This window comes from Numida meleagris, chromosome 4 (assembly GCF_002078875.1).
Source record: "Numida meleagris isolate 19003 breed g44 Domestic line chromosome 4, NumMel1.0, whole genome shotgun sequence".
In the NCBI taxonomy this organism is placed as follows: Eukaryota; Metazoa; Chordata; class Aves; order Galliformes; family Numididae; genus Numida; species Numida meleagris.
The window spans coordinates 38,060,955-38,080,867 of record NC_034412.1 but is presented as its reverse complement, the minus strand read 5'-3'; the positions used below and the strand labels follow the sequence as shown (position 1 = coordinate 38,080,867).

Below are 19,913 nucleotides of genomic sequence, written 5' to 3'. Positions count from 1 at the left end.
GAGGGAGCTGGGAACCCCGCGCGTAGGGGGGGCCTCGAGGGGAGCGCTTTGACCTCCGCGACCTCACCGACGTCTCGGTCGTCCTTCAGGCTGAGGTACCGCAGCTGACAGCCGTCTCCTCTGAGGAGAGCGCGTCCGGACAGCCTTCCTCGGCCGGGGCTGCGTCGTCTTCTTGCTCCGCCGCACGGAAGGCACCGGCCATGGCGAGCGACGGCAAACAAGTTGTGCAGCCAACAGGTGATGGTGGAGGAGGAGCGGGGAAAGAAGGAAACGCCGCCGAAGGGGGAAGTGTGCTGCAGCCTCTGAATCCAGGGGTCCCCATCCGAGGCATCAGGATGAAGTTTGCCGTGCTGGCAGGGCTGGTGGAGGTTGGTGAGGTGTCGAACAGAGACATTGTGGACACGATATTCAATCTGGTAAGCCGGCTGCCTGTTCGGGTGCGAGCAAAAAGAACAGCGTCTGTGTGTAGAAGAGTCCCATGCAATTTGATGTTATTTTTCTGTCTTTTAATATCTGCCTATTTACACTGTTGGGATACTAGATTCCAGAAAGCTTCCCATGATGACTCACGAAAGTTAGAGATGAGGCAGGTGGGCCCCAATCCATGCATTTAAACTCGAAATATCTCCAAACAGCATTGGACTTGTTTTGCCTCAGTGAAAGTGTTGTCTCAACCAGAGCTGAGGTGTATTGCAGTGCTTAACCCTCTAACAGGTGCGCTCAATGAGAAAGTTAAATGTTGATCGGTTGCTCCAGCTGCCATCGAAACATACATTGTTGCCTTCAGCCACAACAACTCCTCCTATGGAGACCTTTATGCCCCTCTCTGCTTTCAGTTAGCTTTGAACTCAGACCTTCTGTCTGCTAGGAAGTGGGGAAGGAAGCAACTCATTTACATGCTTTACTTTCCTTATTGGGGAAAATAAAACTTGATCTCAATGTCTTCATCTTGTAATGAATGAAGTAGTCAGGTGCTATTCTCTGATACAGTGTAACCAGTTTCAATACTTAATAACAAATCTAGCTAAAAGTTGGGGATACATCTTGTAAAAAATACTAATAAAATACATACTGCTAAACTCCTGGGGCCTCGTGTTAAACTGTTAGGCTGGTTGTTAAAGAGTGTGTACTGTAAGAGACCAAACATTAGGAGAAATTGTCTTTATGTTCAGAAAGATGCTCCGCTCTTACCAGAATTCTCAAAAAAAACCCCTCTAAAACTGCACATTGTTCCTCCTTCTTGCTTTTAGTGAGCACCTTTGGCTTTAAAAAGAAGTGTGGCTTCTGACAAAACCAGGAAGTGAGACCATGTAATTGCGTAAAGTGTGATAGGAGGAAAGTTGATGCAAAAGACGTGCAGGTTTTTAAATGCAGTTTGGTTTTCTGTTACTTGATCGGTAGCATTTTATAGTTTACATGTAAATATTTAGCAGCTGTTAACCTGCATGTGCTCTGTTGACTGTTATCTTCAATTATGATAAATGTTTATTTTTTGAGTATTTCATATTTACATATTTGTTTGGTTGAAAGTCACAATACAGAGCAATTGCAGTACAGGCAAAAATAAATTGTAGGGCTCCTGTTAGGTGGATGCTTCACACTGGAGAAGGTGATTTAAGTTGCTTAGAGTGCACTAGACAATTCTGTTTAATAAAACTTGGTGCTCAGATATGTGCATGTTCAAAAGGAAATTATGGGAAATAGTTTGATTTAGGACGCTTGTTCCAGTAGGCAGGAATTTTTCATGAGGGTGTTTAATTTTTACGTCGTCTAGCATGCCCTTTTGAGAAGGTGTATGTTTTGGAAAGAAGTGTATTTTTTATAGCAGTTAAAAGAGGTTGGGCAAAATAGTCAAAAGTGTAAAAGCTTATTCATTCTGAGATTTCTGTTCTGTTCTGGACCAAAAATGAAGAAAATCTTTGAGTCTCTCATAATTTGTCGAATCTTTGATTTCAGTTTTGAAAAGATTGGAGAATTTCATCTGTAGAATGCTTTCTGCTGGATCTTTTCCCAGTTAGAAGCTGGGAAGAGTTTCTAGCTCTGAAGGTTCTTGGAACTGTCTTCTCACTTTGTCAAAGTGACACAACATCCCAGACCTCTCTGAGAAGATTCCCCAAGCATTACAGCACACCTGCCTGTGATGTGGGAGGCTGAAGTCCAAGCCTCTTCACCTCTTCTTACTATCGAAGCAGAACTAGTCAGTTGATACCTATTGTAAAGCAACATATAATTTGATAATGTAATAAACTAAGCTTCAATAATTTTGGTGCTTTACTTGAATTATGTGAGAATGCAATGTAAGCTTTTTTTTGGGGGGGGGTAGGGGGGAGGGTATTATAAGAAAAAGTATGTCTCTCAATTTTCCCGAATTTAAGGAAAACTATTTAGCTCCTGATTTGGAAGGAGATGATCTCAGTATTTTTGGGTTTGATTGAAACTGGAATGCCAAAAATGCCCCAAAGTAGCTAAAGAACTCAATTTTTGATAGAAAAAGCATCTGTCTTCTGGAGTTCCTTACGCATTTATCTAGTAAAAACTTTTAAGATTTTTGCTTTCTTGAATATGAGTGTAGTACAGAAGATGAAAAGCTGAAGCATCGGTGTCCCTGTACAAAATAATTCTTATCCCCCTAGCATTGAGTTCTGCCTCTAGTTATTAACTGTGATTTATTTTTAAAAATCACAGTGATCAGTAACTGAGGCATGTGAAGTGTTGGTTGGCAATGGTGTACTTTTCTGTGTACGTGTGCAGAAAAGATCCTTCTGTGAAAAAATGATTCTTGGCTATAACTTTTATGACAATCTGTTTCCCAATAGCTTTTGAAGTGAACTTACTCATGTGTATGCAAGTTCAGTGGGTGGGTATGAAAATCATGCTGAGCTCTGTCATTGATAGTGGGGTTAAGCCCTAAATATCCCCTCCTAGCAAGTTTCTTTCAGTTTGGTGACTCATAACTGCACTATCTCAGCAGTGTTAGCAGAAGTCGGCTTGCTTGCTTCTTGTTCTTTGTAAGGAGGACACTTAACAGTATCTGGGGGATTTTTTTGATCACAAAAACACAATGTCTTTAGACCAAACTGAAGGTAGGGTTGAGCAAATCTTAGTAGAAAGGTGTGACTACATGCTTAGTCTTCATAGGAAAACCACTCTGTCAGGTAAAACATTTCTTTAGAAAAGGAGGGTTAGCTGACCTATTTTTTTTCTTAACTACTTGAGCAGGCATGTTACTTTAAATTATGTTCTGCAAGCTTACTGCAGCACATGCAGGTTATGGTGAATTTCTTTCTTTTTGATAAGAGTCAAGGGAAGCCTAAGGTGCTGTCTTGATGTTCATTATGTTAAGGATTTAAGAGATGGTCATGCTTTACACGTAAAAGACTCAGAAGGTCAAGAATTTGAAGTGCACTGTGATTGACTTGCTGCTTATTAAAGAAATTTAAGCTCCTGTTGTCCTGATTACTGGAGCAAATAACTCATTCAGTCCAGCAATGTCGGAGCTTGGAGCTGAGGGGCAGCTATAACATTTTCCCTGTTTAGCAATGTAACAGAATGCTTTGTGAGCTTCTATCATGTATCAAAAATCTAGTTACATTTTATTGTCTTTGGTCGTGTTTCTCTCAGAGATTTTGAAACTCAACTACTTTGCATTGGTCAGTGTTCTCGGAGAACCTAATTTTCCAGCCTATCTTAGATACAACTTTTTGTGTTTCAGCACTTCTTCAAACTGAGGAGGAAGATGCTGAGCTTCCAAGTCTTTTATTTGGTGATAAACTTAAGGAATGTGTACGTGTTCAAGTAGTAATCTATTATCTTTCTGAAAGACAGTAGGCTAAGCTATGGATATACGCTGCTGGTTCATTTTAAGTTACATGTCTAGTTGACCATGGCCTCTTACCTTTGGTGTTTTTTTCCCCCCTCCTCTTTAGATTATTAAGATAAAACAAACAAACAAAAAAACAAAAACAAAAAACTCCTGGTAGAAGATGACAGAGTGGGAAAATAAATGATTTACACTGAAATATGTTACAAACTTAAATTATCTATGTATTTTTTGTAGTAGAAGAGAAGGGCACTGCTATTGAAGAATTTTTCAGAAAGAGTAGTGAAAATAATTCAACAATTGTCAAAACTTCTCCTTTTTTACAAGTTCTGTGTAACTGGTGTCATAGAAGTTTTTTAGGATCTGAGGATTTCAAGTTCAGAGATGTATTTTCTGAGTCTGTTGTGAAGGCCATACAGTCTATGCTAGAAATACAGATTTTCTACAACACAAGATTTTCTAGGCTAAAATTTTTCTAGGTTAAAATTCTGGATAGAGCGTCTCTTCTATCGTATGTCAATGTCATGTCATTTCCAAGTTATTGCGAATTTCCAGTTTAAATATAAAACTTAGGTCACTGCATATTCTTGTCTTAAAGCAGGCAAAAGGCTCACTGGCACTTGTTTTCTTCTTAATGAGTGTAGTGTTTATGCAGCAGTTAACTACTGTATTGAACTTGCAGAAGGAAATAGATATTCGGGCAAAATTCAACTGTGCTTCAAGCAGATGACTGTACAATTATTGCCTTCCTGTGTGATGTTCCTGCATAATTCAATTTGAGGACTTCATGCCAGAGTTTCCTCAGGTCTCAAGTTGGCTAGCATATAGAGATATCAGATATTTTATGTTATCTGCTCTTCTCTAAGGAAATGCTGTGCCTTGCTCTAAGCTATTTTTTTTTAAATAAGCTTTAGTGCTTTTAATTGTTCTATTAACTATAATATTGATTCTGCTATCTGATTTGATTATAGATTTTTTTTTCCTCCCTTAGGCTGTGTTGCAAAGGAGACTTTTAAGATTTTGTCCCTTTTTTCCATGAGGAGCATGTGCTGTTGCTTCTGATTCTGTTTGTGGATTTATGAGGTCCTCACCAAGATTCCCCTAGTGAGAAAGTACAAATGACCGTTTTTTTTCATTCGAAGATAATTAAGAAGTAACTGTATCTGAGGAGCAAAGAGTAAAACAATTTTATAAACATTATTTTTTTCGCCTCTCTCGCTTCTGCCAGACTTAAGTTTATTTTTGTTTGTGCTCTTACTTGAAGTTTTTTCATTAAATTCTTACCAATTACACTTTTTTTTTCCTTTTTAAAGGAAATTTATTTTTCCACGTGGCTTGCTTTCTGGCACAAATCATAGATAAATGTTGGGACTACTCCTTATATGCCTACTGCTAATGTGTCTCCTGCTGTTTTTTACCATTTCTCCATTGTCATATTTTCTGTACTGTAACCTGTTTATCATTATTCTTACTGAAAGCTAATTACTTCACGTGCTGATACAGCAGGTTTCTAATCTGATATGAAAGTTTATGGAACACTAATATAATGGATTTTATGAACAAAAATTCTCCTTTTTTTTCATCCTTGGTCACCAAGACTTACTGTGTGCATTCTCATGTAGGGGGAAAAAAAAACAAGCTAATGCTGTCAGAACTAAATGCATTACAGTATCCAGAAATGTGTCATGAATGTTTTCATAACAGTATATTCTTTTGCCTACCTTGGTGCATGTTTTAAAAAGTGTTTGGGTTTATTTTCTGTCTAAACTTAACAACATTGGTGACATGTGAGGGAAACCAAAGAGTTTCTAGAGCATTTCTTAGTACGTATAGTCTTTCCTAGGTTCCTGGTAAGTACACCTCTGGCTACAGTTATCCTAGTTCAGTCACTTCTGTCCATTTTACAGTTTAGATGATAAAGTAAATCTGTGGCTTTAGCTGGGTCAAGCTTGTAGTTTCTTCTTTCTTTTTATCATAGTAAAATGGACAGTTAGCTGTCTTAGTAATCACAGAATCACCAAGGTTGGAAAAGACCTCCAAGATCATCCAGTCCAACTGTCCACTGACCACCAACATTTCCCCAGTAGACCCTGTCCCTTAGTACAACATCTGAACATTTCTTGAATACCTTCAGGGGCGGTGACTCAAGCACCATCCTGGGCAGCCCATTCCAGTGCCTGACCACTCTTTCAGAGAAGAAATTTCTCCTTACTTCCAACCTGAATCTATCCTGGCACAACTTGAGACTATTCCCTCTAGTTCTATCACTAGTTACCCAGGAGAACAGGCCAACCCTTACCTCGCTACAGTCTCCCTTCAGGTGGTAGTTGTAGAGAGCAATAAGGTCTCTCCTAAGCCTCTTCTCCAGACTAAACAATCCCAGTTCCCTCAGCTGCTCCTCATAAGACTTGTGCTCCAGACCCCTCACGAGCTTTGCTGCTCTTCTGTGGACGTGCTGAAGGGCTGCGATGTCTTTCTTGCAGTGAGGGGCCCAAAACTGAACATAGTACTCATAGTACTGTGTGGCCTCGCTAGAGCTGAGTACGGGGGGCCGATCACCTCCCTGTTCCTGCTGGCGGCACTATTTCTGACACAAGCCAGGATGCATTTGGCCTTATTGGCCACCTGGGCACACTGCTGGCTCATGTTTAGCTGAGTGTCAGCTAACGCCTCCGGGACTGTTTCTTCCACACAGTCTTCCAGCCACTCTTCCCCAAGTCTGTGGCATTGTTTGCGTTGTTGTGGCCAAAGTGCAGAATCTGGCACTTGGTCTTGTTGAACTTCATCCTGTTGGCCTCAGCCCAGCGATCCAGCCTGTCCAGATCCCTCTGTACGGCCTTCCTACCACCAGGCAGGTCGACACTACCTCCCAACTTGATGTCATCTGCAAACCTACTGAGGGTGCATTCAATCCTTTTGTGCAGGTCATCAATAAAGATAATAAACAGTGTGTAGTTTTACATTTTGTGCGTGTGTAAATGAGTGGATCTGTAATGCTTCCAAATGTGTCTTTATAAAATAATTTTATTTCTTAAGTTACTTCTCCATAATGGGTGGCTTATACCAGTTTGATGAATGAGTTTGGGTAGACTACTTGATTCCAAGTCATCTTTGTGCTTTTGAAGGCATCTAGTTTGATGATCCAATAACAGTCAAGGATAATTGTAGTAGTTTTTGCTAAGTAAATGAGGACGAGAGATATCTTTCACCAGACTTTACCCAGTTCAGGCTTATTGAGCAATGAGGGTCGCTTGTCCTTCACTTAAGGATTACAAACCTCTGTCTTACTGAAATATATTCTGAGTATTTATGGAAACACTTAATATTGACCTGAGGTCTTTGTGTGTGCGTTTTCTGGGGAGTTCTGATGCACCTTGGAAATAACTTAGTAGTCAGTGGAAATGGAAATATCATCCTGCATGTTAAGTGTAGGTATTTAAGGAACTTTTGTGGTTAATTGAGAAATGCATGGAATGTAGAGTGAGCTGATAAAGTCTCAATGTGGACATGCTGAAGCTGTGGAGCTGGGAAAAAAGTGGTCTGAGCTCTGAAGAAGAGCTAATTTCTACTTGGCTGTGGTATCCAGTCAACTCTGTGACTGCAGCTTAAAACACCCTGTAGGAAAAAATATCGAGGACAAATTATTAAGGCCATGTAGGAAAATACTGAGGGATTTTTTTTTTTTGCTCTTCCTGGCTAATTTTTATAGCTTCTCATGGCCCATCTGAAGTTTTAGACGTCTGTGAAAGCCTGTAACCTGTGTGTAGTCTGTGTTTTCTGTAAGCATTGGCATCAGTAAGTTCTGTGCAGACCTAAGATAAAGCTTGGAAAGCAAAGCAGAACCAGGTGTTCATATGTATCGTGTCTTAATAATATTTGATAAAAGCTTTTAGCAGTTCATTTTGCAAGTGAGCTTGTTTAAAATGCATTCATAGCGTACTTTCGAATTCCTCTCTAGAGGGTGATGCATCAGTTCAATGATAGTTTTTTTTTTTTTCTATCTGATATCCTTTAAGAAAGGAGAGAGAGTCCTATACTCATTGTGCGATCGCTTCTCTCTCTCTATCTAGTATTTCTGTCACCTTTGTCAGAGAGCTGGGCTAGATGGACTGTTGGCCTGACCCGGTAGTGCAGATAGCATGGTAAAGTAGTGGCCATATGGACTGGCTCAGGAACAGCATTTTCGGATTAGGTAGTAGAATGAAATTAGTCAAAAGCATCAGGGAAATAGGTGGATGGCGTGTCAAGGTTGCTGATAAGGTTGGACAATGCAGAGGGAGATAAAAATAGATAATTATTCCTGTACTTTGAAAGAGATTACAAGAGGAATGAACCCAAGTCTGCAGATTTGGTTAAAAAGCCGTTTTTTGAAGAGGCTTTATTGGACTAAAGCTGGCTGTTGAGGAAAATCAGGGAAGTTGCTTATTTCTTTTAAGGCGGTGTTGGTTTGGTATGGTGTTTGGTACTGACTTTAGGTTAATTGAGTGTATGTTCAGTTTTCTGAGAATCCAGTCTTCTGGAAATCATCATGTGTATATGTGTGTTTAGATTTCAAGTCTGATGGAAGATAAAGATGAGCTTTCTCTGTGGTTTCGTTCAATCTGTCTGTATTTTATTTATGGGGGAAACTCGCCATTCTGAACCACATGCGGTGTTTTGACTCTTTTTACTAAACAAGTAACTAACTTCAAATACTTGTGACTTCTGTCTTTATGCAGTCATGAAGTTCCTTCTGAAGCTTAAGGAGGAAACTTTATTGCGTGGATTAAATAAGCTCTGCAGCTTATTCATTGGATGTGAAATAGCTATTTCCCACCTTTAGTGTTTCTGTGTATAAAATGCTCGAGAATATTTGCTGTCAAATTCTGTCTTGTGTAAATTAAATTTATGCATATCTTTTTGAAGAACTTCTATTTATTTTAATTGGGTCAATCTGGAAGAAAGTTCTTATTCATAATCACTAATTACAGTTAGCTAACTTTCTGCCATTTGAGTGTCTTCCCCAGCCCCTTGAGGCCTTTGCTGGCCTCTTCATAACATTTTGCATGATGGATTTTTTTGTATCAGCTTGCCCTAATTACAAATGTCCTAATTTAGGTTACGTTTCTGCTTTAACTAATTTTGGATTTTCCCATTATACTTTAGTGTAATACTAAGTCTATTCTAGCCAGTTCAAAAGCTATCTTGGTCTTTTTATTTATTTGTTTATTTTCTTCTGGGAAAACCTTCAGACTTTGTCCATCTGGGAGTTCTGGCCACGTGCCAGGAATCTGAGGGCTCTAATTAGCTTGTGTAAAACAGGATACTATAGCCACCTGCTTTTTTAATGCATCGCGTGGCTAGTGCAGGCTGCAGTTTCCAGTATTCTGTGCTCTGTATCTAGAGCAGATGGCATCGAGAGCCATCCTTGCACAACTGCTGAAAATAATGATTGCTGCATGAGCAGTTGCAATTGCGTGTTTTCTTTGGACACTGTAGTCCTGTACTCTTTATGCTGATGCTGGAAGCTTATTGTAATTTATGAAGAGCTTGCCTTTCTACAGTGCTTCAGATTTCAAGGCTTCACAAATAGAATAAAGACTTCCCAAAAAGAATCTAATTCACGGAGAAGATAACCTAATGCTTTCCGTTGCATCATATTCCACAAGTGATGACTGGGGATTTGGGAACAGCTATGTCCCAGGCATGATTTTCTGATGAATAGCTGTCTTGAGATGGTGTTTAAACAAAAATAGCTAGTGGGAATAGGATGTGCTCTGTTGCCTTCTGTTAAGTCCTCTGCAAGTTTGAACTGCTCATCTCTTTATGGCAGCCTGTATATGAGTAGTTCTATTAGTGGTTTTGTCTTCTATGTACATTTAGCTGGAAAATTACATATGCGTTATACAGTAAATTCAGATAATTCAGGTTACTTTTGATGTGACTCATAGGCTGGATTTGAAATTTTTAGGGAAAATTTTTCTTATGTTTTTGGTGATCCAACTAAGAAAACAATGCTAGTACTGTGAAACTACTGGGTTATCTTTCCTTTGCAGTTGAATATCATAACCAGAGTCACAACTTGGAACTCATCTGATCTGTGGAAATGTGTTTTGTCCCCCTCCCCCCTCCATTTTTCTCTGCAATCAGCAGATGTTCTCTGTGGTGTGGACACAAGTTAGGGAAATGAATGAATGAAATGAAGTCTATTCTATTTGGCCTGTGTAGACCTTTAAATGTTTAGGTTTATGTTGGTCTAGCCCTACAAAACAGTAACTTTAACCATGCATCTGTGACCTTTAACATAGTTATTCTCTCTTCTGGGAATGCTGAAGGGCTGGAGGCACCAGTAAGCAGCAGGTGAGATGGTCGCTACAGCTTGAGGGCACTTTCTTCTATTAAAAAAAGCAGCAAGAGAGCCAGTTGTATCTTCTAGTGGATTGTGAAATATGTAATTATGTGATCTAGGATAGTGAATGTTAGCTTAATAAACTTCTCACTAATCGGTTTCTTTATCAACTATATGCAGGTTTGGGTAACTATTGCAATTTCTTTCCCAAATATGATTGGAATGGTGTTAGGGGTGAGCTGTTTGGTAGAATAAGGTGAACTCTGCTGATTCTGTGACTGACTTCTACGTTTTAGTGATCTATTATTAAAGTAGTCTTTCAGTAATGCTGATTGCAGTTCCTAGGATTAAAACTGTGCTCCTAAGGATGGCTCTGTTTTATAGCATTATTAACAATTTGGAAGGAGCCTGGAATCGAGTATTCATTTAAAAAAGAATAAAAATATTTATGCACAATCAAAAACAAAAGGTAAAAAAACAAACAAACACACAATGATATAGCAAAAGAATTGTTGAAGCCTTTTTAAAAAAAATGCAATTGGTGGAGAACGGGAGGAGTAGGGGAGAATGGGAATCAAGTGGCTAATGTTGGTAATGGTGCATGACTGTTAAATAAACAAATGGAAACTATCAGTGCAGTAGGCATCTGCCTCCTGCAAATGCTTTTGTTGAAACTAAGCATGTGATTTGTCTGTAGCTGTGAACTTAGCTAAAGAGAATTTAAAAGCTTTTATATCGACTTTTAGGCAACTGATATGGATTACGAAACTGAGTAACTGGCTGTGTTTTTAGAACTTGTTCCAAAATAGCTGATGTGAGATGGGGGCTGTATATATGTTGCTGATGTATAGAATGAGAATACTGAGATGCTGGGAATGGTATTTTGATTAGGATTGCAAGAAGCTCTTCATTCTTTGTATTCTATAGCAGAGGGTCATGTTTGGAAGCTGTGCTGTTCTTAGTGCTTTAGATTTCCTGGATTGACTTGACTGCAAGGAGGTGGCAGTGGTGCCCATCTCAACGGTGAAGCTCTGTGAATGGAATTCTCAGACACCACTTGCTCAGGCACGTAAGTTATGTCAGCAGCCTATCATCTTTATGCAAATCAGTGAATGCCCACTGATTGTCTTGCTTTCTTGGCCATTTCTTCATCCAAAATAGAGTGCCAACACTGTGACTTACTAGATAATTGGCAGTTTAACCTCGCACCAAGATCCTTCCCGTGCTTTCCTTTGTCTCAGCTTTCTGGGCATCAGCTGTTCTTGCTCTGGGTCACAAAAGTGAGTCGCAAGCATTTACTGGGTTCAGGGCTGGGGAGCCATGAATATTGCTGTATTCTGCAGTTACTGTGAATGAGCTGATTGGCAGTGTCAGTGTCCTTTTGGGAGATGTTTATTCCATGACTCATCTGAGACCTGGCAGTAAGAACTTGTGTCTTTTCTGAATATGTCTTTGAAAGATAAATGTAAATTGTGCTCTGGGAATTTTGATGACTTAGCAAAGTCTCACCTATGCAGGAAATGAAAGCTACTCTCGATTCTAGCCTTAGCAGGAAGAGATTCAACTTGCCATTTGACAAAAGTCCATGGCCATGGTGTTTTATGTGACTTGTAAAGGAACATTTCTAACACCTCTTCAGCAAAGACTAGGCTCATCTAGAGAAAAAAATGCCATATTGATGAGTTTCTAGAGCACAGAAAGAAATAAGTCTTGTGGGGAAGGTGTTTGAATATGGTTCTGCTGTCACTTATATGATTGGAAAGGTTTGGAGCTGGAAGTTGTGGATTTCTTGCCCACATACTGGGGCTTTAATCAAATTTTCTTTGTGACTTACAGAATCCTAATTTCCAGGTGGATGGTGAAGTATCATCACATAGAAAGATTTGTCTGGTGACTGAATGATCTATTGAGCTGGTTAGACATCTTCCAAAAAGATAGAATTTGAGTCTTCTCTGGCAAAAGATGACAGAAGCCTGGGTTTCTTGCTTTTAGATGTTGTTGTCATTTTGCTGAATAGTGATGTCCCAGTTTCCAAGTGGGTTTTGTTTTAGTAGTATGCTTAGTACTTGTGTCCTATCTTGAGAGAAGCTGTGAACAAGCTGAAAAAATGTCTAACTGCAAGTTAAAGCCCTACCCAGAAAAAAAAAACTGGAAATGCTTTTTTTTTTCTTCCTTCTTTATGCATATATATATGTGTATATGTATGAACTATATGTATATATATTTTCAAACCCTGTGGATAACTGTAATGAGGAAACTTGTCAGCTTAGGGTTTCACTCAGGTAGATTTAGTGTGGCAAATTGAGAAGGTTGGAAAGCTGGATATGAAGTGGAAATTAGCTCTCAAACGATTTCTATTTTTTATTTTGTTTTCCTAACTTAATCTTGACGTTTTGCGCTTGTTCTCAGGTCTTTAAAGATGAATGTGTCTGTGGGGGGTATTTAATTAGGTATTCAAAGAGTTGTTGGGATCTCTTTCAGTTCTGGTCATGGGAATTGAGGTAGAGGTAAAATATTAGGGGAGTAACGTAACTCTCCCTAGAGATATTATCTTAAAATAACCTCACAAATGAACAGTTTAATCAGTTTGTCTTTGATGTAATATAACTTGATTATAAACTATTTATTAATTGAGAATAGCTCTGCAGTGAAGGATGCGGGGTTCTGGTAGATGAAAACCTTGATGTGAGCTAGCGCTGTGAGCTTGCAGCCTGGAAGGCCAACTGTATCCTGGCCTGCATCAAAAGAGAGGTGGCCAGCAGGGTGAGGGAGGTGATTGTCCCCCTCTACTCTACCCTTGTGAGGCCCCATCTAGAGTACTGTGCCCAAATCTGGGGTCCCCAGCAGAAGACAGATGTGGAGCTGTCAGAGTGGGCCCAGAGTACAAAGATGATCTGAGGGCTATGAAGATGATCCAAGGGCTGGAGCACCTTTCCTCTGAAGAAAGATTGAGGGACTTGGGCTATCAGGTCTCCCTGGAGCCTTCTCTTTTCTAGGCTGAACAGCCTCAATTCTCTCAGCCTGTTCTCACTGGGGAGATGTTCCATCCCTGGGGTCATTCTTGTGGCCCTCCTCTGGATGTGCTCCAACAGGTCTACATCTCTCCTCTACTGACAACTCCACATCTGGGCACAGTACTCCAGGTGAGGTCCCACCAGTGCAGGGTAGAGGGGCAGGATCACCTCCTGCAATCTGCTGACTGCACTTCTTTTGATGCAGCACAGGATACGGTTGGCTTTCTGGACTGTGAAGGCGCATTGCAGGCTCATGTCCAGCTTACCATTCACCAGTATCCCCAAGTCCATTTTGGCAGGGCTGTGTTCAATCCTTTCATCCCCTAGCTTTTACTGACAGTGGGGTTGCCATGACCCAAGTGCAAAACCTTGCACTTTGATTTGTTGAACCTCATGAGGTTCACCAGGAGCCAGTGCTTGAGCCTGTCTAGGTCTCTGGATAACATCCCGTCCCTTTGCTGTGTCAGGTGCACCACACAGCTTGGTGTCATCCACAAACTTGCTGAAGATGCACTTGATCCCACCATTGATGTCACTGATGAAGGTGTTGAAGAGCAGTGGTCACAGTACTGACCTCTGAGGGACACCACTCGTCAATGATCTGTATCTGGACATTGAGACATTGACCACCACACTCTGGCTATGGTCTTGCAACCAGTTGCTTGTCTATTGAACAGTCCTCTCATCAAGTCTGTATCTCTCTAATTTGGAGAGAAGGGTGTTACTGGGAGCCATGTCAAAGGTTTACTGACATCCAGGGAGATGACATTAGCGGCTCTTCCCTTGTCAATTGATGCAGTTATGCCATCGTAGAAGGCAGCTAGGTTGGTCAGGCAGGACTTGCCCTTGGGAAGCAACGCTGGTTGTCTCATATCACCTCCCTGCCTTCTGTGTGCCTTAGCGTAGCTTCTAGGAGGATCTCTTCCATGATCTTCCCTGGCACAGAGATGTGGCTGACAGTTTGCTGTTTCCCTCATTTGTCCTTTCTACTCTTCTTAACAGTGAGTGTGACATTTCCTTTTTTCCATTCACTGGGGACTTTTTTTCTTGCTTGAATGATTTCTCTAGCAAATATGGCTAGTATATGGGGAAAGAGAAAACTGTTATTTTTATTTACCAGTTCTGTAAATGTAGCAGGGCCTCTTAAGAGTCAAGCTGTGCTCTTTACATCCATCAGATATCATGCAATTTCTGCAGGTTGATTCAAAGTCCTACTTTTGCACGAAGTAGGTAGTCGTGTCTGTGACACAGGTTGAGTTGAATTCAAGTTTCCCAGGAAGAGGAATGAAGGTCCAGATTTTTCTATGAGGATATAAGAATGCATAGAGTAGCAAAAGACTAAAAACCCATTACTTCATGCAGGAGCTCTCTGCCTTGGAAGCATTCATGTAGAGGACTGCAGAGAATTGGTAGAAATGAAAGTAGGGATGATACTGGATTCCACAGCACCCTGTAGATGATGCAAAATAAAAGTGCCCCAAGGCAACTTCCTTAAACAGTCACTGCTGTTAGAAGATACCTTTCTTCTGGGCTGTGTTTTCTGTGCTGCTTCATCAAGAGATGCTTCACAATTGGTCCTTGGTTCTAACAACAGTGGTATTTGTCATCGAAATCACTTGGGGTCTTTTTCTAACCTTCGTGCTATAGCAGTGTTCACGGGGATGCTGTGAGCAAAGATGGACCTCTGGCTAGCATCAGCAGGAAGGATGTGCACACTATCTTTTGGAGGCGAACCAAGGGATTGAGAATAGGAAATAGAAAGCTGTTCTAGGACCATTTATTGATCCTTTGCTCAAGCAGTTCTAGACATAAAATCATCTTGAAAGTGGACATTTCCCTTAATTAACGGGGCCACCATAGGGATCATCAGTGCACTACAACCTAAGATCTGTCACATTTGTTCACGATAACAATGTAGATTCAATGTTTGTTGGCAACTAAAAGCTTGAATTTAAACTTTTACCACTTGATGATTGTTTAGCAGAAATATTTAGAAAGCTATGTCAGTTTTCCTTCCCCTGTGAACTCGTCCATATGCAAGTCCATTACGTCTTATTTTCTGCTAGATTTAATGGCATGGGTCAGTATCTTCAGGATTGAGCTTGTTAGTGAGGAATAGTGAGTAGGATTCGATAAGGAATCATCGGGAATTTCAAGGATTTAAAGCAAAGCTAGGAAATATAGTAGCACAGTTATTGCTCTCAAGAGTGAGTGATTTTATACATTGTTGGATGGTTTCCATTTAAAGGAATCTTCCATGATTTCCTGAAGCTCTACTCTTAGAGCCACTGTAAGATGTGTGTAGGTTCAGCTGTTCAAACAATCTTTTCGAAGATGAACTCTTGCTGCTGTCAAAGCAGCAGCAGATACGTGTATTCTGTTGGCTGGAATCAGGCACCTAGGAAATAAAGTTGGGAGGTAGGGGAGTCCAGTATGACTTCCCTTCTCGCTTTTAATCCTAGCGTGAAATTTAATTAGAGTTGAGACTGTTTAGTTTCTGACTCTAGAGAGTCAAAAACTCTCATTAGGCTTCTGTAGCCCCAGTGGCACTTACACTGTTCCAACCCTGGCTTAAATTTTATTGAAAATGTTCGTAGTTTTACTGTTTCGGTGACCTAATAGTAGTCTGTGCCTTCTGTTGCTGTCCTTATTTTGTACTGCTTTCAGCAGAATGTTTTGTATGTTATTAAGTGACTTCCAAATAATACGAAAAAGAACCAATTTTGCTTAGGGACATAGAGTGCCCTTTCTAGGAAATAGGGATCTTTGTCCTCACTGTATGTGTAGAGACAGTGAAGCAGCTTCATAATTGGAAATATTTAATGAATGAGGTGTGATCCTCATTTTTGATTTTTGAAGCTTGATAGAAGGAACTGGTCAGCCTTCTTTGGGAACAACATTCCCTTTCAGGAAACAGTTGAAAATGGTATCAGTTATGCATTATGAAAATTAATTGGATTTTTGAGAAAATTCTTTTCATTTTTTTAATGTACCTAGAAGACCACTCAGTAACCTGGTCTTCCTGAATTCCACTAAAACATATTGTAGTATAAAAATTATCTTAATGAAACTTAGTTATGAGTGCATAATGTCAGTCTTGATAATTTTAAGAAAGATTAATTATTGTGCTGACACTTTTCTCGGTTTGGTGGCTGATTGTTGGATTAAAGCTATAGTTATATTTGCAACTCAGAACATGACTCTCAATAAATAGCCACACAATTAGAATGGAAAATACAGTTGCAACAGCATTACATCCTTCTTGTATGTCTTGCTTACAAGGAATGCTCTCTGTTTCTACTGGAAAGCCTGCAAAATCCTAAAAGTAGGATTGCTGCTAGCAGACAGACACAAGGCTGAATTTGGACTCTTCCTGTGCAGGGCTCATTTTCCTTGTATTCTCCCATTTTCTTTGGCCAAAATATTTGAAGAAAGGTACAATGAGTAGATTGTGACGCTTACAACAGCTCTTTCAGGTGGTGGGCTAGAAGTCCTTGCTTTCCCTGTTTTTTTTTTTTTTTTTTTTTTTTTTTTCCCCTTCTTCCCTGAGAGTGGAGGAGGAAGAAATGAGGAGAAAGAAGGAAAGAAGGGTGGCCATAGTGAGGGAGATGAGCTCATCGTCATCAGCTGTGATAAACTATGACTGTTAACGTTTTCCGAGATTGAGTCTTTTGTTGTTTCAGGCAAGACATTTTTAAGCTAGTTTATTTCAGAATTAATAAGGGTTCAGTATACAATCTCAAGCATAGCCAAGATGTGGAGTTCTACAAAACAGTTGAGGCTGGTTCTGTAGTTCAAGGAGGTAATCTGTCCCCATGTGCTGGTCTCCTCATGTTTTAAGCAAGTGTGGTGACTTACTGACTATTTGATAATTGGATAATCTATAAATACATTCCAGGATTCTAGTAATTTGCTGGCTGCTGTTAGCTAGACTAGTGGAACTTCAACTGTTAAGTTCTTGATAGAGCCATGGTATATGCTGTTTCAGCATGTGTTTTCTATTTTCGGGGCTGAACATATAGCAATAAGTAGAAACCTGTTTAAAAGAAACTAACAAATGAAAATATTAAAAGAGAAAATTAGAAGAACCAAAATCTTAAAACTAAAACAACGCTATCAAACTAGAAAATGAGTATCAATTGAGCTAAAAACATAGTGTATTAAGACAATTCTGGTGTCTGTATGTTGATCGCATGCTGAACTGTGAAAGAATATAAGAACGATATTGCCGAAAATCCAGATTACCAGGAGGACATCGTTTTGGTAATTCTGTAACTGCCCAATATTAAAGGGGGTAAAAAGAAATGTTTAGTGTACAAGAAATGCTATTTACTGGGCACTTTTTAAAGCGATTTGTAAACTGTTGCAACTACTCCTTAAGCTCTTCTGAAGAACTAAAACCTGAAATGAGGTTATCGATTGCAAAGCTTTAGCATGGGTGGTGGTGTTCCCAGCTTTAACAGTGGAATGTGAAGCTCTGTTGTCTGGCATTTTGCATTGATGTGGTTGTGACCGCATAATAGTTTTGTGAAAAAATTAAGTTTCCTATCTGTAGAATGGACAAATAAAACCAGCAAATAAAACCCCAAAGAATAAGATGTAGCAATAGAAATAATGGTTGTAATTTTTCAGTGCAAAGAACAACTAAAGAAAGCAGGTTGCAGATAGTAAGGTGATGATGAACTGTCCCATTTGTTGAGCCCTTAAGATGTCAATGGGGATCATTTTTTCTGCTTCCTTGCTAATTCTCTGAAATATATATGCTGAAGAAGCAGCTTAGAATGGAGGGAGATCAAGATGGAAATGCAAATAGTATCTCAGGACAGGTTTTCAAATCTGAAGTAGGAAATGTGTAAGTATTTTAAACTAAAGGCTTTTGGAGTTCCTGTATGTTACCTGAGGCAGGGATACATCACAGACAAATGTATGAATTTCCTGGTTTCCAAGTGGGAAAGATGATTTCAGAGGAAGCACAGATGTGTTGTAATTTGAAGTATCTGGCTTGCTTTGCTGTGGGTGCAGCTGTTTTCACTGCTATCACTGCAGATGATGATGAACTATGGTTACTATCAGCAACCATTTAAGGCTAGAAACAAGAGCTCTTAGGTTATGTAGTCCAAATTTGTAAAATCGATTCATCACTGGATGATGTGTGTTTTTCTTTTTAAATAAATTTAAATCAAAAACTCTTGTCCCCTAGGATGATGATCTTAAATCCACAATAAACTACCTGTGGATTTGAATAATTTCACAAGAGCATTCTTCTAATTACCTGGAATCACTCACTGCTATCTGTAGTGCCACGTGAAAGTGTAATAGATGCTGAGGATAAACACAGTTAAATTAAAAATGGGTGCTGAGCAAATGAGTGTATATTATTTTAGGAATTGAAGAACCTCTGTGGAGAGGGCTTTTTCTTCTTTTCTGTAGCATGCTTTATTTTACACAACGCAATGGTTTAGGCTTTGGTTCAGTGCAGAACTATGGCAGTGATGGAGCGATTGCTATGAGTAGGTTTTCTTGGAGAGAATGTTCTTACTGTGGGTTTTGTCTGTATTTTCTGTTCAGTAGAGGACTGTACTGCTGCTGATGGTGTCTTTTTCTGTAGCCTTGTCTCTTTGCTTGGAGTGCCCACCTACAAAAAGAGAAAACTGCTGCGATGATTGTTTGTTCCTGTGATGGCATCAAGAGTTTTACCAGTCTCCAGAGTCAAACAGCTGAATTAGGTTCAAATATTATTTACCTGCAGCCATCTTTTTAAGCAACAGCGTGCCAAATTCTTGTTAGTTCTTAATGTAAAATGTTTAAAATAAAAAGAAAACCTTTCTTGATATGAGTTAATTAGAAGAAGGAGATATTTGGTAAGGTATCTGCACTTCAGTAACGGAGTCAACTGACAGTTGACAAAGAGCTGTTTGCTTTTTTTGACTTATTCATAAATTGCTTTGTACAAAGGTGACAAAATTTAACTGGCTTTTTAAGAGTATACGTGAAGAAATCCTGTTCTCATAAAATAATTATTGTGGAAAAAAATATGCTTTTTTCATAACTTCAATTTATCTGTGTATTAAAAAAATATTTATTTTTTTACTGTAAGTGTGTAAGTTGAGACCTGGAACGTAAGTCTTATGAAGAGAGGATGAGGGAACTGGGATTCTATCCTCTGGAGAAGAGGAGGCTCAGGGGAGACCTTATTGCTCTCTGCAACTAACTCAAAGGTGTAACTAGTGAATGGCCTCAAGCTGTGCCAGGGGAGATTGAGGTTGGACATTAGGAAAATTCTCTCCGAGAATCCATTCTCTGAGAAAATGGTCAGGCGCTGGAACAGGCTGCCTAAGGAGGTGGTTCAGTCACTGCCCCTGGAGGTGCTCAAGAAGCGTTTAGATGTTGTACTGAGGGAAATGGTTTAGTGGGGAAATATTGGTGGTCAGTGGACGGTTGGACTTGGATGATCTTGGAACTCTTTACGAACCTTGATAATTCTATGATTCTAATGCTACGATTTCACGATGTAGATACATTCAAGTAGGGTTTTCAATGTATAAAACAAATATACTACAATTATATGACTAAAGTAGTGATACGTGAGACGCTCGTGCCTCTGCAGAATGTTATTCCCTGGAAGAGGTTTTATTCTGGGTAATGCTAATCTGCTTCGCTCATACTTTATTCAGTCTTAAATACTAAGCAGGAAAAAGTCAGTTAAATTTCAGAAATAAATTTACTCCCCTTTGCCAGGGAGAAAACTTTC

General features: G+C 39.6%; 1 protein-coding gene across 4 annotated transcripts in view; it reads left to right on the top strand.

Moving 5' to 3' along the window:
- The window catches only part of LRBA (LPS responsive beige-like anchor protein), a 377,228-nt gene that overhangs the window by 425 nt on the left and 356,890 nt on the right, over positions 1 to 19,913 (top strand). For 3 of the 4 annotated variants that reach the window (XM_021393537.1, XM_021393538.1, XM_021393536.1), the window contains exon 1: positions 201 to 416. In XM_021393537.1, coding sequence (XP_021249212.1) covers positions 201 to 416 — 216 coding nt within the window. Of the gene's footprint in view, positions 1 to 89; positions 417 to 19,913 lie in introns of those variants that run through there. The other variant, XM_021393535.1, reaches the window with a different exon arrangement.